The sequence below is a fragment of the Cricetulus griseus genome, assembly GCF_003668045.3.
Source record: "Cricetulus griseus strain 17A/GY chromosome 1 unlocalized genomic scaffold, alternate assembly CriGri-PICRH-1.0 chr1_1, whole genome shotgun sequence".
Lineage (NCBI taxonomy): Eukaryota > Metazoa > Chordata > Mammalia > Rodentia > Cricetidae > Cricetulus > Cricetulus griseus.
Window position 1 is genome coordinate 291,808 of NW_023276807.1, and position 20,423 is coordinate 312,230.

A 20,423-nucleotide genomic window follows, 5' to 3' on the forward strand; every position below is an offset into this window, starting at 1 on the left:
CAGCCTCATGAATGCTGGGATTACAGGAGCAAACCACCACACCAGGTTCAAGTTACTTTCTTTTTATTTATTTATTGTGTGTGTGTGTGTGTGTGTGTGTGTGTGTTTGTCGAGTGTGTACATATGTGCTCAGAGGCCAGAAGAGAACGTCAGACCCTGTGGACCTGGAATTATAGGCACATGGGAGCCATTTTATGTGGGTGTTGGGGACCAAACTCACTGAGCCCTCCCTTTCGAGTCCCTTTAAGGTATCCTTTTAAACAACCAACTTTTCATGCCTATATCTTGGTACTCGGGAGCCTGAGCAGAAGGATTGATTGAAGTTCAAGGCCAGGTTATGGCTTTCATAACAGAGTGAGACTCCCTGCCCCATCTCAAACAAATAACCGCTGAGCGTAGGGTCCCACATCTGTAATCTCAACATCTGTGAGGTGGAGGCAGAAAGATGGAGAGTTCAAAGTGGCCCTCAGATACATGCCCAGTTTGAGGCCAGAATGGCGTCCATCAGAATTTGTCTCAAAACAAAGACTTGGTAGAGAGAGATCATCCTAGCTACTTGAGAGGCTGTGTTGAAGCAGGAAGATACCTTGCCTGCCCTACAGAAAGAGCTCAAGGCCACCCTAGGCGACTTAGTAAAACCCGGCGTCATAAAACAACAACATAAGGCAAATAAAGAAAGGGTAGCTTGAAAGAGAAGTTCAAATCCAACAGGGCCATCTTCGGCTCTAGGGGAGACACCCAATCCGGCCTAGGCACTGCCCCTACCCGGCCAGCAGGCGGCGCGCACGCGCTGTTGGGCGGAGTGCAGGGCCAGCTCGGCGCCGTGTCGGACGTGCGCGCGTCCTATAGCGGCGAGGCCGCGCACGCCCGGGGCTCCCTAAGGCGGGTGGGTACCCCAAGGCCATTTCCGGGAGGGGCGGGTCCGACGGAGGCGCACCTCCAATCTCTGCGGCGGCAGCGGAAGGGGGAACTCGGGTCCAGCGCGGGCAGGTCAGTCGCTCGCGGAGCGGAGGCGCGTGAGGTGTGCGGCTGGCTGCGAGGTTGAGCCTGTGAGGGGAAGAAGGCGCGGGTCGTCGGTCTGAGGAGGTGGAGCCGCGAGCTTAGAGCTTAGAGGAGCAAGGGTGGGGTGGAGGCGGCGGGGGGTGGGGTGGGCGAGCGGAGGCGGGAGGAGGGTGAGCCGAGCTGAGGGGTAGCGGGGCCCGGGCTTGGGCTGAGGGGAGTTCGGGCCGAGGGCAGCGGGGCCGGGGCTGACGGGGTGCTGAGCCAAGGGGAGCTGAGGGGCAGGAGTTTGAGGCCCCGGCTGAGCAGTGGCGCGGAGAGTCGGGGCGTCCAGCTTGCTCTACGGCTGGATGGGGAGGCAGAGCGGGCAGGAGCAGCCCGCTCTGCCTCCTGGGTTGGTCGTAGGGCTGTGGGCCCCGGGACGGAGCTGTCTGGTGTCCCAGCCTGGGAAGGGGCGTGTCCCCCTCGTGGACTCCTTGGCTGAGTTCTTCTGGAATCGGATGTTCTGGTTCGGGCCGGAGTGTTGATAAGCCCGGCAGTGAAATCCCGAGGCTTCCAAGGAGCTAGCCAGGCAGCTCTGATCTAGCGGTGTGGCGACGCCAAGCCTTCTTCCCCTTTTCAGACGCTGAAAAAGAGGAGTCTCGAGAAGACTGCAGAGGAAGATGCCCAGTACCGACCTTCTGAAGTTGGTGAGTCCGACCGAGGAGACCCTCAGCCCCCTTACTCTTTGTCAGGAGGATCTGAGTCATGTGGTGATTTCACCTCTGACCGTTGCTTTTGGTAAAGGCTGAGCATCTGCCACTATGAAAAACAAAAAGAAACAAAACAACAACAACAACAACAACAACAACAAAAACCAGGAGTTAATGATCAGGATGAATAAATCGATGAATACAGTATATGTAGAACTTACAAAGTCTTGGAGAAACTTTTACAGAGTCATTGCAGACAGACCCAGCTTTTCCTGCTTGTCACCACTAGAGCAATTGCTTTTGTTTTGTTTTTGAAATAGGTCTGGCAGTGTAACCCCGGTGGCCTAGAACTCAGCATATACACTTGGCCTTGAACTTTCAGTAATTTTCTTCCCCCTTTCCTCCCAGTGCTGGGATTTTTGTTTATTTTGGGTTTGCTTGGTTGGTTTTGGGGTCTCATATGTAGTCCTGGCTGGGCTGTAACTTGCTCTGTAGAGCAGACTGGCCTGTAATCCCGAGAGATGTGCCTGTCTCTGCCTCCTGAGTGCTGGGATTAAACAGACCACAGACCCTGCTTGTTTTGTTTGTTTTTGAGGCAGAATCTCTCTGTGTAGCCTAGGATGGCCTTGAACTGGCAGTGGTCCTCCTTCAGCCTCCTTAGTATGCCAACATGCTGGGCCTCTTTTGAGACAGGATATCACCAAGTAGACAAAGCTGTTTATGAACTCCTTATTATAGCTGGAGCTGGCCTTGAACTCTGTGTAGTTCAGATGAAAGATGGGAGTGCTTGCTTTGTCTTCAGAGCCTAATGAAAAGCTCATCTAAAATAGGTTCTTGTCCCAAATTTCATGAGTTTTCAGTAGGTAATAAGTAGCCTTATTAACTTCAAATTTTTATTACAAGAGAATTAGGTTTAGAAATGTTGGGAACTAAATAAAAGGATTCTAGTCTCTCCGTCCCCCTTCACCTCCTCCATGCAACAGTTATTACCAAGAGACAATTGCTGTTGGCATTTTGGATGGCTAATGGAGAGTGACTCCTAACAGTGGGTAGTTTCTTTTCTTTCCTCTAATATATCTGGATGTGTATGTAAATGATGAATTCCCATACAGAAGTAGAATATTTCTTCATGTAAGGATCTGTGAGAGGGTTAATGAACTTCGTTGTTGTTTTTTGAGACAGGTTTTCTCTGTGTAGCGTTGGAGCCTGTTCTGGAACTCACAGAGATCCGCCTGTCTCTGCCTCTTGAGTGCTGGGATTAAAGGTGTGTGTAACCACTGCCCAGCAGGTTAATGAACTTTTATGTCTGAGCAGGACTTGCATTTATTTAGTATATTTGGAATCTTTTTTGTTCTGATTTCTTTCTTTAGCTGTCGTCATACCCATTGATGACTTTCTGATATTCTAGAATGAGGATTTTGTTCTGCTTATTGCAATAAAGAATTGATATAGATACAAATAATCTTGGCACATCATTTTCCGAAGATAACATAGAGATTGCCTGGGGCTAAATGTTCTTTATTATGACCTGAGTTCAAAGTTTTCTTTCTACTTTTTATGATATATAAAACTGACATTCCAACTGGGAAGAAAGGACCTAAAAAAGTGAGAAAACAAAACAACTTTACAGGAAAATGTCTTAGAATCTCAAAAAAAAAAAAAAATCACTGTGTGTGTGTGTGTGTGTGTTTGTGTATGTGTGTGTATGTGTGTGTGGAGCGTGTATTGGCTTCAGGATTTTATGTTCTAGGCAAGTGCTCTACTTAAATCCTCATCACTTCTTTTAGGTGTTTTTGTTTTGTTTTGTTTTTAGACAGAATCTTACTAAGTGTCTCAGCCAGGCTTTGAACTTAGAATCCTCCTTCTCTCCATGCCCTGATTAAAAACAATCTTAAAAGACATATGGTGATCTTAATGTTGTGCATGGATCCAGATAGTCATCTCTTATGCTATCAGAATAAGGTAAACAGTAGGTAGGAAATCGATATAAAGTGCATTCTGGAATAAGGAATAATAGACAACTCACATCAAGTTTGTATTAGAAGGGCTGGAGAGATGGCTCACTGGTTAAGAGCACTGGCTGTTCTTCCAGAAGACCTTGGTTCAATTCCCCACACCAACATGGTAACTCACAACTCCAGTTCCAGGGAGTCCAACTCTCTCACAGACATACATACAGGCAAAACACCAATGCACATAAAATACAAATAAATACATTCCTTTTTTCTTAAAGGAATGTATTATATATAGAAAGAGATAGTCTGTACACTTACTAAATTTTTACCAAAAACTCTGAAAAATATTCTGACATCTTTCTTTAATAAATGAAAAACTAGCCTGGTGTTGGTGGCGCACGCTTTTAATCCCAGCACTCGGGAGGCAGAGGCAGGCAGATCTCTGTGAATTCGAGACCAGCCTGGTCTACAAGAGCTAGTTCCAGGACAGCCTCCAAAGCCACAGAGAAACCCTGTCTCGAAAAACCAAAAAAAAAAAAAAGGAAAAAAGGAAAAAAGAAAAATTAAAAAAAAAATAAATTAAAAACTAGCCTTCTTTCTACTGACTTCCACAGTAGTTAAGCAGTAGTGGGTGTTTTACCTCAAGTGAAATGATTTCAGAAGATTTCTCCCTTTCCCTTTGTAAAACTGCCTTTGGGACAAATTTCTGAGAGGTAGAGGTTTGTTGATCAGTGTGGCTGACAGCAGAGGGTTTGGGAAGACCAGAAATTGGAATTATTTCGGGGGGGGGCACTTTGGAAATGTGTGTGGGGAGAAGATTCTTGTATCCCAGGATCTTTCCTAAAAGTCCCTGATGTATATTGTAAAATCTTGTTTGTTTTCCTTTATGTAGCAGTGATGGCCTTGGCGTTTTGAACTTTGTGCCTAAAAAGTATAATGTTAAAATGTTTGAAGGGCGTTACAAAGTAACTATTGTAAAAGGGATATTGAGTGACAGGACTGAAAACCACTATGTGAACAGTATGAGGGAGGGAAGATCACCTAGAGTCTGCATATAATCTAGGAGCTTGAGCTCTGTGTGTTCCTGCTTTCAGTTTTGTCTGTCTGGTTTGGGTGGCTTGCCTATCTTTTTTCCATTTAGTCACATGTGACATGTTATGGGACTATAACACTTTCCATCTATGTCTCAGGGAGAATAAATGAGCATGTTCCTCTACCGAGAATATCTCAAGAGGGAATTCAAGTTAAGCAATTTTGTAGCAGCCTTTCTTCACTCTGGCAACCAATTTTCATTTTCTCTTCATGTTGTGTTTCCACCTAATGGTGTCACTTTGTAAATTGTCAAATACTTGAGTTGTAAAGGAAAATTTACTTCATAAAGCCAGGTAATAGGTGTCTTTTCCCTTGTCCAAAGATGAGGAAAAAGTTGGTAGATACTCTATATAAAACAAGCTTACCTTTTTATTTATTTGCTGGTTTTTCGAGACAGGTTTTCTCTGTGTAACAGCCTTAGCTGTCCTGGAACTCACTATGTAGACCAGGTTGGCCTCAAACTCACAGAGATCCACCTGCCTCTACCTCGTAAGTGCTGGGATTGAAGGGGTGTACTACTACCAACTGGCTAGCTTATCTTATTTTGATGACAAATTTTTTATTATTGTTTTTGTCTCAAGCCCACACCCACCACCCCCAGGGTTTCTCTGTGTCGTGCATGTTGTCCTGGAACTCACTCTGTAGACCAGGCTGGCCTTGAACTCACAAAGATTCACCTGCCTCTCAGGTGCTGGTATTAAAGGCAAAGTGCTACCACTGCCCAGCCGGTAATTGTTTATTTAGATTAGTTCTTAACCTAGGCAGTTTTGCTTCTGAGAGATTTTTTGACAATCTTGGGAAACACTTCTTGGCTACTAGCATTTTCTAGATAAAAGCCAGGAATAAAATCAAATAATGACCCTGACCTCCCCAACTAAGGGATATGTTACAGACTGTCTGCCGTCCTGGGTTTGAGAACCCAGTTGGAGGTCTCTAATATGCCTAACTTCGTATCCATAGGCTTTCTTTTCCTGTGTGGAGAAATGAGCCTCTTTCAGTATTAAGTTATTTTGCCCTTGGCTTTAGCCCTCTTATCTTGAGATATCTGGATGAATCTATAGTATGATCATCTACAGAAGAACGAAATCCTGAAGAAAGTAATGCTTTCTTAGTACAATATTTTCTGTGGCACACTTTAAAATCAAGCCTCCTTCAGTTTTTAATTTAGATTCAAAAATAGTATCTTGGGGCTGGAGAGATGACTTCGGTGGTCAAGAACATTGGCTATTCCTCCAGAAGACCCAAGTTTGATTCTCTCATGGTGGTTAACAACTATAATTCCAATTTTAGGAGATTCAGTATCTTCTGACCTCTTCCAAGCCAGGCAAACAAGTGGTACACAGACATACATGAGGCAAAATACTTTTTTTTTTTTATTGATTGTCTGACCTGAAGAGAGCTCCAGAGTACTACATCAATCCATCGAACCATCATGTTTAAAAAAAAAAAAAGAAAGAAAATCAAAATTTTCCAGGTCTTTGAACTTAATCCATGACTCTTAAAAAGATTATTTTAAATATTTTGTATTTTTATTTTATGCATATAGAAGTTTTGCTTGTAATATGTATATGTAGTTCCACAGAGGCCAGAAGGCATTACATCCCCTGGAACTGGAGTACAGACAGTTTGTGAGCCACCATGTAGGGGCTCGGAATTGAACCCAGGTTTTCTAGACAATCAGCCAGTGCTTTTAACTATGGAGCCCTCTTTCTGAATCTCAAATGGAATTTAAGAATAAACTGAGATTGACATTAGAAGTTATTTTTTATTATTTGAGCCTGGGTTCTTGGTTGTAAGATTAATTGGAAGAAAGGGAAATTTCATTTGACTGACAGGACATTTAAAATTATGTGAGTACCCCAGAGGTAATTGTAGGATGGATGCTGTATTTGATACTGTTCCAGTCTTATGATAAGCAGAGCTCTAATAATTTCTCTAGTCTTTAGTCTAAAGGAAAGGGGAATTATAAATAGATAAGCTACAAATCCCATTATTTGGCTTAGCTTTGCATTTTGTGTGCTAGTAATTTTTAGTAACCTTTGCCTTCTTAATTAATGAACATTATTCTAATATTACATACAGTTTATACACATAGGTGGCAGAATTGAGAACCAGCCTGGGGTTAAGAATTTTCCATGGGGGATTGATTTGCAGTGAATCAGTCTTCCTGTATAAATACACAGAACGCAATTACTGAGAGAAAAAGGCATACAGTAAATGGAATGATGGAGACCAAAACGGTGTGGCTTTATCAGTCACCCGGCACCTTCCAGCTATGTGTTTTGAGTGTTATAGGGACTATTCACCCAGGCAGGGCTGGCTTAAAGAAAACTAGTGGGTATCCTGAGTGACGGTACATATTAATCAGGGTTCTCTAGAGGAACAGAAGTGATAGAATGAATCTCTGTATCTGCTATCTGCCTACTTACCTTCTACCGCCCTACCTATCTATCATCTGGAATTTGTTAAGAGTTCCTATCTACCTATCTGTAGACTGCCTGACTGTCTGCATACCTACCTACCTACGTGGGATTTGTTAGAGTTCCCTTACAGGCTGTGGTTCAGCTAGTCCAACAATGACTGTCTCCTGACAGAAAATCCAAGAATCCAATAGTGGTTCAGCCCATGAGGCTGCAGGTCTCAGCTGATCTTCAGTCTACCTTGGAGTCCAAAAGAAGTAGGTTCTAATACCAGTGAAGGAGTGGTTCAGCTGCAGGCTATATGAACTTGCCAGTGAGAATGCAGGCATGAAAGTTAACAGCAAAAGCTGCTTTCTTCCTTGTTCTTTATATGGGCTGCCATGGGAAAGTGTGGCCCATATTTAGAGTGGGTCTCCCAACCTCAAATGATTTGATCAAGAAAAAAACCCTCACGGTGTGCCCAGATGTTTGGGTTTTTAGTTAATTCCAGATGTAATCAGGTTGACAAACAAGAGTAGCCACCTGACCTGTCATCTCAAACTCCGGGGTCAGGAGGATCCTGAGTTGGAGACCAGACTGAGTTAAACACTGACCTCCAGCAAACTGAACTCTCCAGGGAGACTGTCTCAACAAAACAAAACAAACCCAAAAATTATAGCTAACAACAACAACAAAAACCCAATAGGGGATGGTTTGGGATATCCTGTCTATAGTAAATGGAGATCCTTTGTCTCTCTTAGGCCTGAGAAGGTAGAAGAGGGAGTATTTATTTTTAGAACCTTGGGAGTTTAGCTGAAGGGGAGTGGCAGGTATTCTATAAGATTGTAGCCACTGGGAGGACTGGCCAGTAGGGAGGGAAACAAAACTATTTTCCCACCCTCTGATTTTTTTCCACTGAAGTTGGTATTCCCCAACAGAAAGCAGAGGATACAAGGAGCCTAGTTAATTCATAGAGGCAGCCTTATGAGGAACATGATAGAGCTAGAAAAGGTTGGATGGAGGAATTAAGGGAGAAGGAATGTCTAGAATGCTGACATTCTAGAAGTCAAGTTACAGGAGCCAGTGAAGAGTTAATGCTTGAGCAGGAATATTGAGAATGGATAGAATGGACCTGTTTGTAACAGGAGGATAGACTGACAGGCAGAGTGCTGCTACAGTTCTGGCAAGCCCAGAGCTGCTTTGTCCTGATACTATCCATAGAATTTTAATTACCATTAAGTAGGGCCTTTAGAAACCTGAACTCCAACATTCCCCTCTCCTCTCCTCCCTTCCCACCCTCCCCTCCCCTCTTCCTCTTCCTCATTATTTCTCCCCAGCAAACCCCCCCCCCATCTCTGCCTCTGTCTGTCTCTTGACAGGGACTGGCCATATAGCCCTGGTTAGCCTTGCACTCACCATGTTCTTGTGTGTCACCCTCTCCATCAATTAAGGCATGTATCACCACACCTAGCTTGAAGTACATGTATGAAGAAGCCAGAGGTCACCTTATCGTGTTGTTCCTCAGAAGCCATCTACCTTATTGTTTCACAAAGGGTCTATCATTGGGACCGGGGACTGGTTGGTTAAGTTAGGCTAACTGGCGCTGGCCAGTAAGTCCCAGGTGCCTGCCTGTCACTGCCTCCTAAGTGCCAGGATTACAAATGGGTGCTATCAAGCCTTGCTTTGGATATGGATGTTGGGGATTGAACATGCAGCAAGCACTTTACCAGTTTAGCTATTTTCCTAGTCCCTACAAATAACTTACTACCTAGATCAAAACAAAAAAGAATTCCCAGTACTCCAGCAGGTTCCTCATGTCCCTCCACTCCTAGTTGAGGACTATTATAGGTGGTTATTCCTCTCACTTTAGATCACTATATTGATTTTCAGAATATTAAGTGGAAGCATATATTACTTTGTGAGTTGACATTTTGTTCAGTGTTTTGTTTCTATGTTATCCTTCTTGTTGCTGTGTAGTATTAACAATATATAAATATATTGCAATTTATTCAATTTATACTTGATGAACATTTATGTTTCCAGTGTTGGGCTGGTATGAATGACATTATTACATTCCTGAACTTGTCTTTTTTGAAAATGTCAAACATTATGTCAAAATGTATAGTGCCAGATATCTATAGTAGTTTTTAAAACAAATTTATAGTCCTGTAGGGTTTTCCTTGTTTCTTTATTTTTTGTTATTAATAAATTTCCTTTCTCTTTTTCTTTCTCCTTTGAGAGAAAGGAAACCCTCCTTTGAGAGGGTTTCTTGTAGTCAAGGCTGGTCTCAAACTTCATTCATAGTTAGGTCTGGCTTTGACCTCTGGACACTCTTGTCTATATCTCACAAATGGTGGATAGTTTTTAGACAGGGCCTTCTTTACACTGCAGCATCAGATGGCCTTGGACTTATAGAGTGCTGGGGTTACATATATCATGGTCTGCTGCTTACTTCACTTTTGTTTTTTGAGATGCTCTCAACTCTGTTTGTAGCTGAGAGTCTAACCTTACCTTCCTTTCTTCCTGCTCTCACCTCCAGAGTACTGAGATTACAAGCATGTCCCAATCATACCCAGTTTGCCTGGTGCTGAGGATTGAACCCAAAGCATCGTGTATACTAGGTGATTTTGCCAGCTGAGCTACATATATCCCCAACCTTTGATTTCTTTCTATTTACTTTTGAGGCAGAGTGTGGTAGTTTAGATGTAATTGGCCCTCATAATCTCATAGGGAGTAGCACTATTAGGAGGGGTGGCTTTGTTGGAGTAAGTATAGCCTTGCTGGAGGAAGTGTGTCACTGTGGGGGTGGGCTTTGCAGTTTCCTATACTCAGGATACTGCCCAGTGTCTCAGTTGATTTCCTATTGTCTGCAAGATATAAGACTCTCAGATACTGCTCCAGCACCGCATCTGTCTGATTGCTGCCATGATCCCCATCATGATGATAATGGACTGAATTTCTGAAACTGAAATGGAGCCACCCCAATTTAATGTTTTCTTTATAAGATTTGCTGATGACATATAAGACTTGCTGATGTCATGACATCTTATCACAGCAATAAAAACTCTAAAGACACAGACTATCACTGAATCTTAGACTGTCCTTATCTCCTTACATTTGCAATTGGAATGACAGAATTCTCTGGACATTTTCCCCAGAAGTGTGTAGTTACTGTTTTGATCTGCATTTGGCAGATAGGTCTAAAGTGGAATAGATCAATTATTTATTGAGTTGCAGTCTTAATGACTCCTAGGTTTAAAAACATCAGAGGCAAAATTTTGTTTCTAAATCCTAGTAGAAGGATCTAGGGCAGAGGTGCCAGGTGGACCTGGTCTTTGTCTAGTGTTTGGTTTTTGCTACAGTAGAAGAAAGCCCATGATTGCTTTGCTCAGTCCACTTTGAAAGTGTTTTCACACACTTTTCTAACAGTCTGTCTGGCTGTCAGAAACATACACGTTTATGATCTGCAAGCTTAAGTAGGTGGCTGATTTAGTTCCTGTTTTGTTGGTAGGTTAAAGGGCACTTATGATTGGTTTATTTGATGTTGAAGGTTAAAATCTGATGTATTTGTTACCAAATGGGCATATGCTCATTAAAATATATCCTGTATTCACCCTCTTTGAGAAAGTACAATGTCAAACACAGGAATTAAACTACTTAAGGCCTTCCCCAGCTCCACTGACTTTTGCTTGGTCAATGCAAAGGCTGTTTTACATTGCTGTTTGTGAGAAAGAAAGAAAATCATTAGCACCAGATAAAATATTTGTCAAACATTTAGTAAGTGTCGATTATCACTAGTGATTTGTGTGTGTGTGTGTGTGTGTGTGTGTGTGTGTGTGTGTGTGTGTGTATTTTGCCTGCATATGTATCTGCACTGGCAGAGACCAGAGAAGGTGTTATTTCCTCTGGAATTGGCTCAGTGTTAAGAGCATATGGTCCTCTTTTGGGGCCTCAAGTTCCCTTCCCAGCACTCATATCAGGTGACTCACAACTACCTGTAACTCCAGCTCTGGTGAGATCTGATGCTTCTGGCCTCTGCAGGCACTTTCTCGAATGTGAATAATCCCATACAGACATACACATGAGCACATAATTAAAAATAAAATCTGTAAAAAATTTTAGAAGTCTAGGCTTCTTAGTAATAAAGATAAGCTAGTATGATAATTATATTTATCTAACTTAGGTGCCTTTTCCTCAGCTGTGATATTTTCAAAGACATTAAAACTTTTATTCATGAAGAATATAGCTTATTTTAATGGATCTTGCTTTTCAAAAAAATTAACATTCCTAGTCTTCAGAGATGTCTTGGTTACTTTTCCACTACTGTGAAAGGAAAATATGACCAAGGCCAACTTATAGAAGAAAGAAAAAGTTTATTGCGGTTTACACAGTTCAGAGGGAGTCTGTGACCATGATGGAGGGGAGAATGGCAACAGGGTTGGCAGGCATGGTGCTGAGCAGTAGCAGAGAGCTCACATCTGATCTACAAGTGAGAGGCAGAGAGAGCTAACTGGAAACGGTGGGCTTTTGAAACCTCAAACCCTCTTACACATCTCCTCCAACAAGGCCACACCTAATCCTTCTCAAACAGTTCTACCAACTGGGACCAAATATTCAAACATATGAGCCTATTGGGGGCAGTTCTCATTCAAACCACCACAAAACGATAATACGTTTCTTTGTGCTTTGAAAGACATCTTGGCTGGGTCTACACAGTAAGCCATTTAATTATGATAAAATAGTTGGGAGCACATTTAATAACACATCAGAGGAAGCTTGCATAGGCTGAAAGAGTATTTCTCCATGAATTTTTTTTTTTTAATTTTGAGATAGGGTCTGACTGTATGGGAGTGTGCCACCATACTTGCTCCGTAATACTCTTCTACTATGAGTCTCAGCATCTCTTTTGCTAATTGAATTTAGTTTTATGCATTTTTCTTCACTTAATTAAGCACCTTCTAATACATTTTTAAAAGGATGTATTTTTATTATTTTTTACAATTATTTGTGCATGTGTGGATATGTATATATGAATGAATCCAGTGCCTATGGAAGGTAGACGACACCTTGGATCCACTAAGGGCTGGAGTTACAGACTATTTTAATTTTCCTCATGTGGGCACTGGGAATCAAACTAAGGCCTTCTGCAAGAGCAGTTCTTAACTGCTGAGTCATCTTGCCAGCCCCTGTAGTATCTTTTTGATGTATTTCAGAAGAGAGACACTAAGAATTGTTACTTAAAGAAAGCAGCTTGGCTTTTTGGTGTCTTGTCCTGATAGTAGACATAGACATGTGCGTACACACACACACGCATACGCACACGCACACACGTGCTTGAGATCTGTCTGTCTGTCTGTCAATCAATCAATCAATCACAGTACTTTGGCTCATCGACTTCTGTGAATTTCAAAGGCTTTACTTTTCCACTAGTGTACTGACAATGACTTGGGAACTTTGTATTCTTTCTCCTTCCTGTGCCAGGGTTGTTTGGGATCTCAGTGATTGGGGAAATGTTTCAGTGCTGCAGGGCTGCAAGTAGAACAATTAAACTTGCAAGTGCTTGTGGAATAACACTGAGCATACAGTCTAACCTGACAGTGGGTGGCTGGAAAGAACCTGTGGCTCTTTATGCTTTCTGAGATGAATCTCAGATGTTGGTCACCTTGACTCCTGCAGGGGAAGTGTGCAGTTTGCCCTTGATGGAGCCTGTTTCTTGTGTATCACAGCTAGTTGGTTGCAATGGCTGTTTGGTTTGTTGCTCAATTCTCACTTCTTCTTTAATGACCCCAGAGAGTTTCCCCTTTGGGCTTATGATCAGCTTTTGCTGATTAACTCTGCCGCTTTTTGAGGCTCCCCAGGTAATGTTTTCTTACCTGTTTACTTTGAAGTTTTATAGACTGTGATATGTAAGAGAATCAGATTCTGGTTCTTTATTCACAGAACTCTCAAGTAGTAGTTGATCTGGGTAAAACAGGTTTTTCTTTTCTTTGGTACCTAATTTCTGCTCAAAAGTTTAGCCTTTTGCTGAGGTGTGAGGGGGAAAACAAAACACATGACTGAATGGGAAGATGAAAATAAATACTTTTCCTACCAAAAGTCCCTTATTTTTCCATATCAGAATGTGTGAGAAGCAGGATTTTCACTTAGTAATAACATATTCACCATCAGACTGGCCTGGAGCTCACAGAGTGAAGGTTTTTATCATATGATTCTGTAGAAAAGGACACCAGCATAGAGAAAAGGCAAAAATGGCTGGTGTGGTGATTGTATTCAAGACAGTGGTTTTTTTAAAAAGCTGATTGCAAGAAACTTCTGCCCTTTTTCCTATAGGCTGGTACTTCAGAGAGTTACAGCTTTCACATTCTTTTCGTATAGAACCCTCTCTAAATTGCCCATCCTTTAGGACGCAAAGCCTCATCTAATTTTCTAACCCTTATTTTCTTTTCTGATTGTGGGCAATCAGTAAAGAACTCTTGAGTGCTAAGGAAATTGCCAACTAGTGGAAAGGGGCCAATGCCTCCTGCTCATCTGTGCCTTTTTGATGAGCACTGAGTATACTGAGTATACTGGAATGATTTATTTCTTGCAAAGGCTGCATCTAGGGCATTATGTACGCTAGACAAAGGCTCTTCACTTCTATGCCTTTCTTTCAGGATTACAAGGTAGATTTAAATTTTCTTTAGTGTCTGTCCAAGAAATAAATATTAGGAACAATTGATCTAGTTGACCTGGTGGATTGATGTGGCTGATTTACTGCTTCCTGAGAAAGCTTGGGGAATTTCTTTTTCTTCCTCCCAAGAGCTGGGGAGTTGGGTCTCAGTAATGTAAAAGGGCTGTTTGCTATTTCACTGTAAAGAAATCAATGGAGAAATGGTCCACCATTTCTCCCTACCCCTTGTACCAGGAATTGAACCTAGGGCTACTCAAGTGCTGCTCCACTTCGCACCACCTCAAGCCCTTTCACCTTTTTGTTTTTATTATTTTGAGACAGTCTCACTAAGTTGCCCAGAATGGCCTTGAACTTATGGTGCTCCTGTTTCAAAATTCGTATTTCTGGGTCTTTAATCAGTAATTTAAAAAAATTTTAAGTGTGTGTGTGTGTGTGTGTGTGTGTGTGTGTGTGTGTGTGTGTGTGTATACCCCCATGTGTGCCTGTGGAGCCCAGAACAGAGTGTCATATCATATCTCCTGAAACTGGAGTTATAGATGGTTGGAACAGCTTTGTGGGTGCTGGGAAATGAACCTGGTTCTTCTGAAAGAGCAGGTAGCTTTTCTCACTGCTAGACCATCTCTCTATTCCCCAGAGTACTTTTTGAACCTGTTTCTTTAATTAGAAGTTCATTTCTTTTAGAAGTAGATAGCAGGTGTGTAAGTCTACAGTTTGAGAAAGCCACACCCAGAGGGACTTGGCCTTTGTAGACACCATTCTGGTCATTTGGCAGTGTTGTCTCTCTTGGTTGTGGGAGTAGTGAAGCTGTGGGTCCTTACTTTGGCCATTAAGATACTGAGATGGGAGGAACTATGAGAACTGCAAGTGTTGAACCTGTGGATCTTCTGGTTTGCATCTCTCATAGTTTGATTCTGAGAAATGAGGTAGTGGGAAATAAAAATGAAACAGGTTTGCAATGTGATCTTTGGATCTCAGTATCTTTGCCTGTGAAGGACAAATCTGCTCTGATGACCTGTGATAGTGTGATTGGTGAACTTATCAGTTGAGTGGATACAGAGCTCAGTTACAGATGACTGGCCTTTCTTTCCCATGTTCAGTCCAAAGCCATTTGCCCTAAACAACTTAAGTGGTAGACATGTACAACCTCCTAGGATCTTGCAAAACACATGATCTAAAGGCTATAAGCATTGTAATTATTTCACTTCAGTTGAGTAAGTGTTGAATTCCTGCTGTGGTAAAGCTGCTCTTTCAGGTGTTGTAGGCTAATCCAATTTGTTTGTATTCTTACTAGCACCTGAAGACCGTGAATTAAAATCTTTGGGCTGTTCTCCCTCATTGGGTGGAATGCCTTGCTCCAGGTCAGATTAAATCACAATGCCCCTAGGCTAATGCAGTTTGACTGTGACTGACAACATTAAAAAATGACCAAGTCAAGGCATATTATATGTGTAGCACATTAAAAGTGCAAAGAAGACACTGTACTGTGGTATAAGGATCAATCTTCTGCTGGGAAGTAGCTTTCCCAGAGCTCTAATTCTATAGTGATTATAGAGGTCAGGAAAATAATTACTGTTTGAATGTCTTCCTGGGTAAGTGACTGATACTCTGCCTAAGGTCTCAGTTATGGCCAGATGTGTACTTTGGGACAAACGGGCAATTTGAGTGAGGGGTTTTTGACCATACAATCTTAGCTTATATCCCACTATTTAAAAACCAGTAGCCAATTGTTGCAGGAGACAGTGTGTATTAAGTTTTAGATTAGGATTGATTGAACTGATGTGAAAATAAAAGAGGAGACAGATCTCTATGGAAGCAGATTTTCCTTCATCAGAACAATGAAGGGCAGAAGTCTCTACGAAGGAATGGAGACTGTGCCCAGGTGCAGGGGGCTTGGGGCTTTTATAGGGCAGCAAAGGGAACTTTTGGGATGGAAGATTCCACATGCAGAGCTGTTCCTCTGCAATCTCAAGGTTATAAATACCAATGGAAGTTGGTATGTTGATTTCTTATTAGGAGTCCCTGGGTCCTAACATCCTGAAAAAGATGTTGTCAATTTGTCAATGTACTTATTTTAGAGTTTCTCAACTCACCTGGGGTTTTGGGGTTAGTAGCCCTTACTAAGTTCTTGTGCCAGTAGTTATTGGTAGGTAGTTAGGATTGAGATACACAACTTTAGTTGGATGTGAATGGTACCATATATCCAAAATAAAGTCTGCCCTGAACATAAATTATAAACAGAAAGCTCTTGGGGTACCATTGAATGCAATGTGTTATGCAATATTTTGCCTAGGGACAGTAAGAATCAAGCATTGAAAGAAGACTGGAAAGATTAGGATTGTAGTTCAGTGGTAGAGTATACATCTTGTATGCAAGAAGCCCTTGGTTCAGTCCCCAGAACTGCAATTCTGAGGTGGCTGGATATTGAATTAGGAAACTTAGGTTCTGACTTTTTATTCTGTCCAAAACCTTTCTGTAGGGTAGTAAGCATATCATTTCAAACCCATGGGGCCTGTGCTTATAAAGTGAGAATGTTTATATTGTACTTGATCACTAAGGTTCCCTTTAGGTCCTGGATTCTGTGTTGGAGTGTTGCATCAGAACCCATCTTGGGGTTTGTACTGCTTTTGAGACCCAAAGGAGCTGCCTTTTTCCAAGGAGATAATGCTAGGTTACGCCACAGAACTGTTCAATGAGCCATCAATGTAGTGAGGTGCTTCTTCATTGGGGACTGAGCCTGCTGTTTGTAGTAACCCAAAGTGGACTTCAGGATGAAACCAGAAGTGATTTCTGTGATTACTTAGTTGCCTGCACAAAAAGCTTGTCATGACCCATTTTTCTTGTTATTATTCTGTCTTTTGAGATAGAGAATTTACATGTGAAACTGAATTCCAGGATACCCATTCTGTTCCTGATAATCAACACAGTTGGGCCTAGAGAGATGACCAAGGGCTAAGTGTAGGAGCTGTTCTTATAGAAGACCTTAGCTCAGTTCCCAGCACCACATTGGGTGTTTTCCAATTACATGTAACTTTGAGGGACACACACACACACACACACACACACACACACACACAACACACTTGAAAATTAAAAATGTTTAAAAAAAAAGAATTGACACAGTCATCAAGAAAATATGTTCTTGCTGAACTTAATTTTGTAACTAATTAATGACGACTGTCTACGTACTGGAATTTTAAGGCTTTTGAGCATTGTTTTTCATTTCCTGTTCTTTGCTTTGTCTCTAATGTTCTGTTATTTTTCATTCAGTGCCGTGAAGAATCGGTATCTGGTGTTATCTTTTGACATTGCTAACATGTAATTTCTATGTGAATTAGGAATTAGTAACCTCACTCATAACTCACTATGTGGTTTGATCACAGCTTTGACCCAAGTAGTCTCTTGGGTAGAAATCATGGCATTCCTTTGATGGTGACAGACTCCTTTGGTCTTTCCCAATTTTTTTGCTGGAATTGCTGTGGCTTTGTAGAATTGAAGTTGTTGATAGCAACAGTGGACTCTGGGGAATGGGCACCTGTTGTAGATAAGCTGTTTCCATGGATAGTCCACAGGGAACCTAAAACTTGCCTAATGTTAATTGCCTTTTATTAGTCCAATTACGAAAGGTATTGTTTTAGTCCATTTGGGATGCTGTGTAACATAATGCCTTAAACAGTGGCTTATAAACAACAAAACCTCATTTATATTTTGGCAGTATTGGAGGCTGGAAGACTAAGTTCAAGGCAACATAAGTTCAGGACCTACTTCTAGAAGTGGCACTCAGAAGAGAGTTCATACAAGGGGTTCATAGGCAGTGACCATTTGCTGTGACCCCACTTAGAAAGAGCAGGTTCACTCTCTTGGTTTTGTCTCTTGTCAGGGAACTAATTGTACGGCTGTTCCTCCATGATCTCATAACCTCTGAGGGTTTCTCCCTCCTGATAACACTAGCTTGAGGGTTTGATGTCAGCAGAAATTTTGTGGGAGAATATAAGCATTTAGTCCATAGTTGTTCAAGAAAGGTGTGTTAAATATCCGTTCTATTTGTGAGATTTTTTATTCTTAACAATAATAGATACCCAAGAGGAAGAGAGCTCAAGCCAGTACCATCTTTTTTTTTCAAAACATCTTCTACCTGTTTAGCTTTCCTTTTCTCCTGGTAAACCACTTAACTAATCTCTCAAACCTGAACTTGAAAATTTGGAATTATTTGTACCATTCTCACTCCATAGTTTCTCATAGCCAAAAGTTTTTGATCTAGTATCCTTTCTGTTGCTGTGATAAAACACTGACCAAAAGCATGGTAGGAAAGGAAAGAATTTATTTGGCCTATACTTCCAGGTCACAGTCCATCATTGGTGGGAGTCAGGGCTGAACTTGAAGCAGAAACCTCAGCGGAATGTTGCTTGCTGTTTACTCACTGGCTTAAGCATAACTCAGTACAGTCCAAGAACACCTACTCAGGGAATAGTGAAACCCACAGTGGTCTGGGCCCTCCTATACCAATTAACAATCAAGACAGTTCCCCACAGACATGCCCACAGGCCAGTGTGATTTAGCAATCCCTCATTTGAGACTCCCTTCTTACATGACTAAGCTGTGTCTGATTGATAGTTGAAGCTGACTGTGACAGTCACTAAATCTAGTTTCTGCAGCTTTAGAAATGTCTTTCAACTTACTAGCTGGGTAGCATGGCTTAAATCTATGATCCCAGCATATAAATCATAAGATTACTGCTAGTTCAAGGCTATCCTAGGCTGTGTAGTGAGTTCTAGAATAGCCTGGGCTATAATGTTGAGATCTTGTCTTTAAAACAAAGTACAAACCGCCGGCTGGGCGGTGGTGGCGCACACCTTTAATCCCAGCACTTGGGAGGCAGAGGCAGGTGGATCTCTGTGAGTTCGAGACCAGCCTGGTCAACAAGAGCTAGTTCCAGGACAGCCACCCAAAGCCACAGGGAAACCCTTTCCTAAAAACCAAAAAAAAAAAAAAAAAAAAAAAAAAAAAAACCCAAAAAACAAAGTACAAACCACCCCAATTTTTCATTAGTTTTAATAATGAGGAGAGAAACATTTGGTTTGGGGTTATGACTCCGGAGGGGTAGAGTCCATCTTGGAGAGAGAAGGGTTAGAAACCTGGTGGCAGGAGCAGGAAGCTAGCCAATCACATTTTTTTTCATCCAAACATAGGAAGGACAAAGCAAAAAAATGTGTATTTTTTTTTTATCAAATTGATATAACGTTCCCAGTGTTATATCACATAAGGGCAAACCCAGTTTCTTTGTCTCTTGCCCTTTCCAGCAATCACTCAACTGAACTATTTACTGCTGATATCCATTCTTAGTCATCTTTACCAAATAATCTTTCAGAAAAAAACTACTTTCATGTTCAACAATTTATGTCTGTTTTTTAATTGTACTGATTTGTTTTCTTTTACTCAATATTATTTTCCATAAATTTTTCTTTATAAAAAGATCTTTATGTTTAATGTTTCAACATGGATGCATAAAATGTGTTATAGTTTAACCATTTCTCTATCTGTGGACATTTACATTTCTTGAATTTTTTTTTTAACTATTACAAAGAACATTAAAAGGAACACACTTGAGCATTTCTGTTTGTGAACATAATAAGAGGTTTATAGAAGCCACCAAAGTGGTGTTTCTGGATCAAAGTAGATAAAGATTTACAATATTAGTAGATGCCATCTACTTACTTTACCAAAACTTCATATTGATTTATAATTTTACCTATCATGCTATTTTCTCTAAGCCTATCATCATCATCATCATCATCATCATCATCATCATCATCATCATTATATAATTATTGAGAAAGTGTTTCACCATGTAAACTTGGCTAGCTTTGAACTCAAACTCAGCATCCTCTTGGCCTGCCTCATCCTTCCAAATTCTGGGATTGTAGGTACAGCATGCTTTTATGCCTGGCTTCCAAGCTCATTTTAAAAATTTATTTATATTTTGTGTGTATTGGTGTTTTGCTATGAGTGTCAAGTTCTCTGGAACTGGAATTATAGACAGTTGTGAGCTGCCATGTGGGTGTTGGGACTTGAACTTGGGTCTTCTGGAAGAGCAGCCAGTACTCTTAGCCACTGAGCCATCTCTCCAGCCCCCGCAAGCCCATTTTTAATATTTTCTCTGTCTCAGTTCTCTATTTGATGTATCCCTTTCCCTCCACTGTCGTGTGTGCCTGCTATATGGTAGGTAGGCAAAAATGGTCCCTATCTGTGTAGCTTCACTTTTACCACATAGTGAGAACTTGTGCTGTTCCTGGGTTCTTTTTATGCATTTTTAGCTGCTATACTCTTCCTGGTATGCCATTTTTTAAAAAGCCGTGTAGAATTTTCTTTTACTTTTTTTAACTAGCTTAAAATTGATCATCTCTCAAGCCATTCATGGTGTCACATACCAGCATTCAAGGCAGAGGCATGCAGATTTCTATGCCAGTCTGATCTACATAGTGAGTTCAAGGACAGCCAGGGCTACATAGGAAGACCCCATTTCAAAACAAATACATCAATAAAATTATTCTCTCTTGTTATCATTCTTCCCCTTAGTAGAGTTAGGTAGCCTTTCCTTGATGTACTCTTAGCACAGACT

At 41.4% G+C, this 20,423-nt stretch overlaps 1 protein-coding gene across 6 annotated transcripts in view; it reads left to right on the forward strand.

The window, feature by feature from the left end:
* Window positions 1-843: 843 nt before the first annotated feature.
* Sgpl1 (sphingosine-1-phosphate lyase 1) overlaps window positions 844-20,423 on the forward strand; it is a 48,331-nt gene continuing 28,751 nt past the window's right edge. For 2 of the 6 annotated variants that reach the window (XM_027388295.2, XM_035452443.1), the window contains exons 1-2: window positions 844-990; window positions 1,622-1,688. In XM_027388295.2, the coding sequence (XP_027244096.1) occupies window positions 1,662-1,688 (27 nt within the window). In that variant the 5' untranslated portion in view covers window positions 844-990; window positions 1,622-1,661. Of the gene's footprint in view, window positions 1,087-1,621; window positions 1,689-20,423 lie in introns of all 6 variants that reach the window. The other 4 variants (XM_035452444.1, XM_035452442.1, XM_027388294.2 and 1 more) reach the window with 4 other exon arrangements.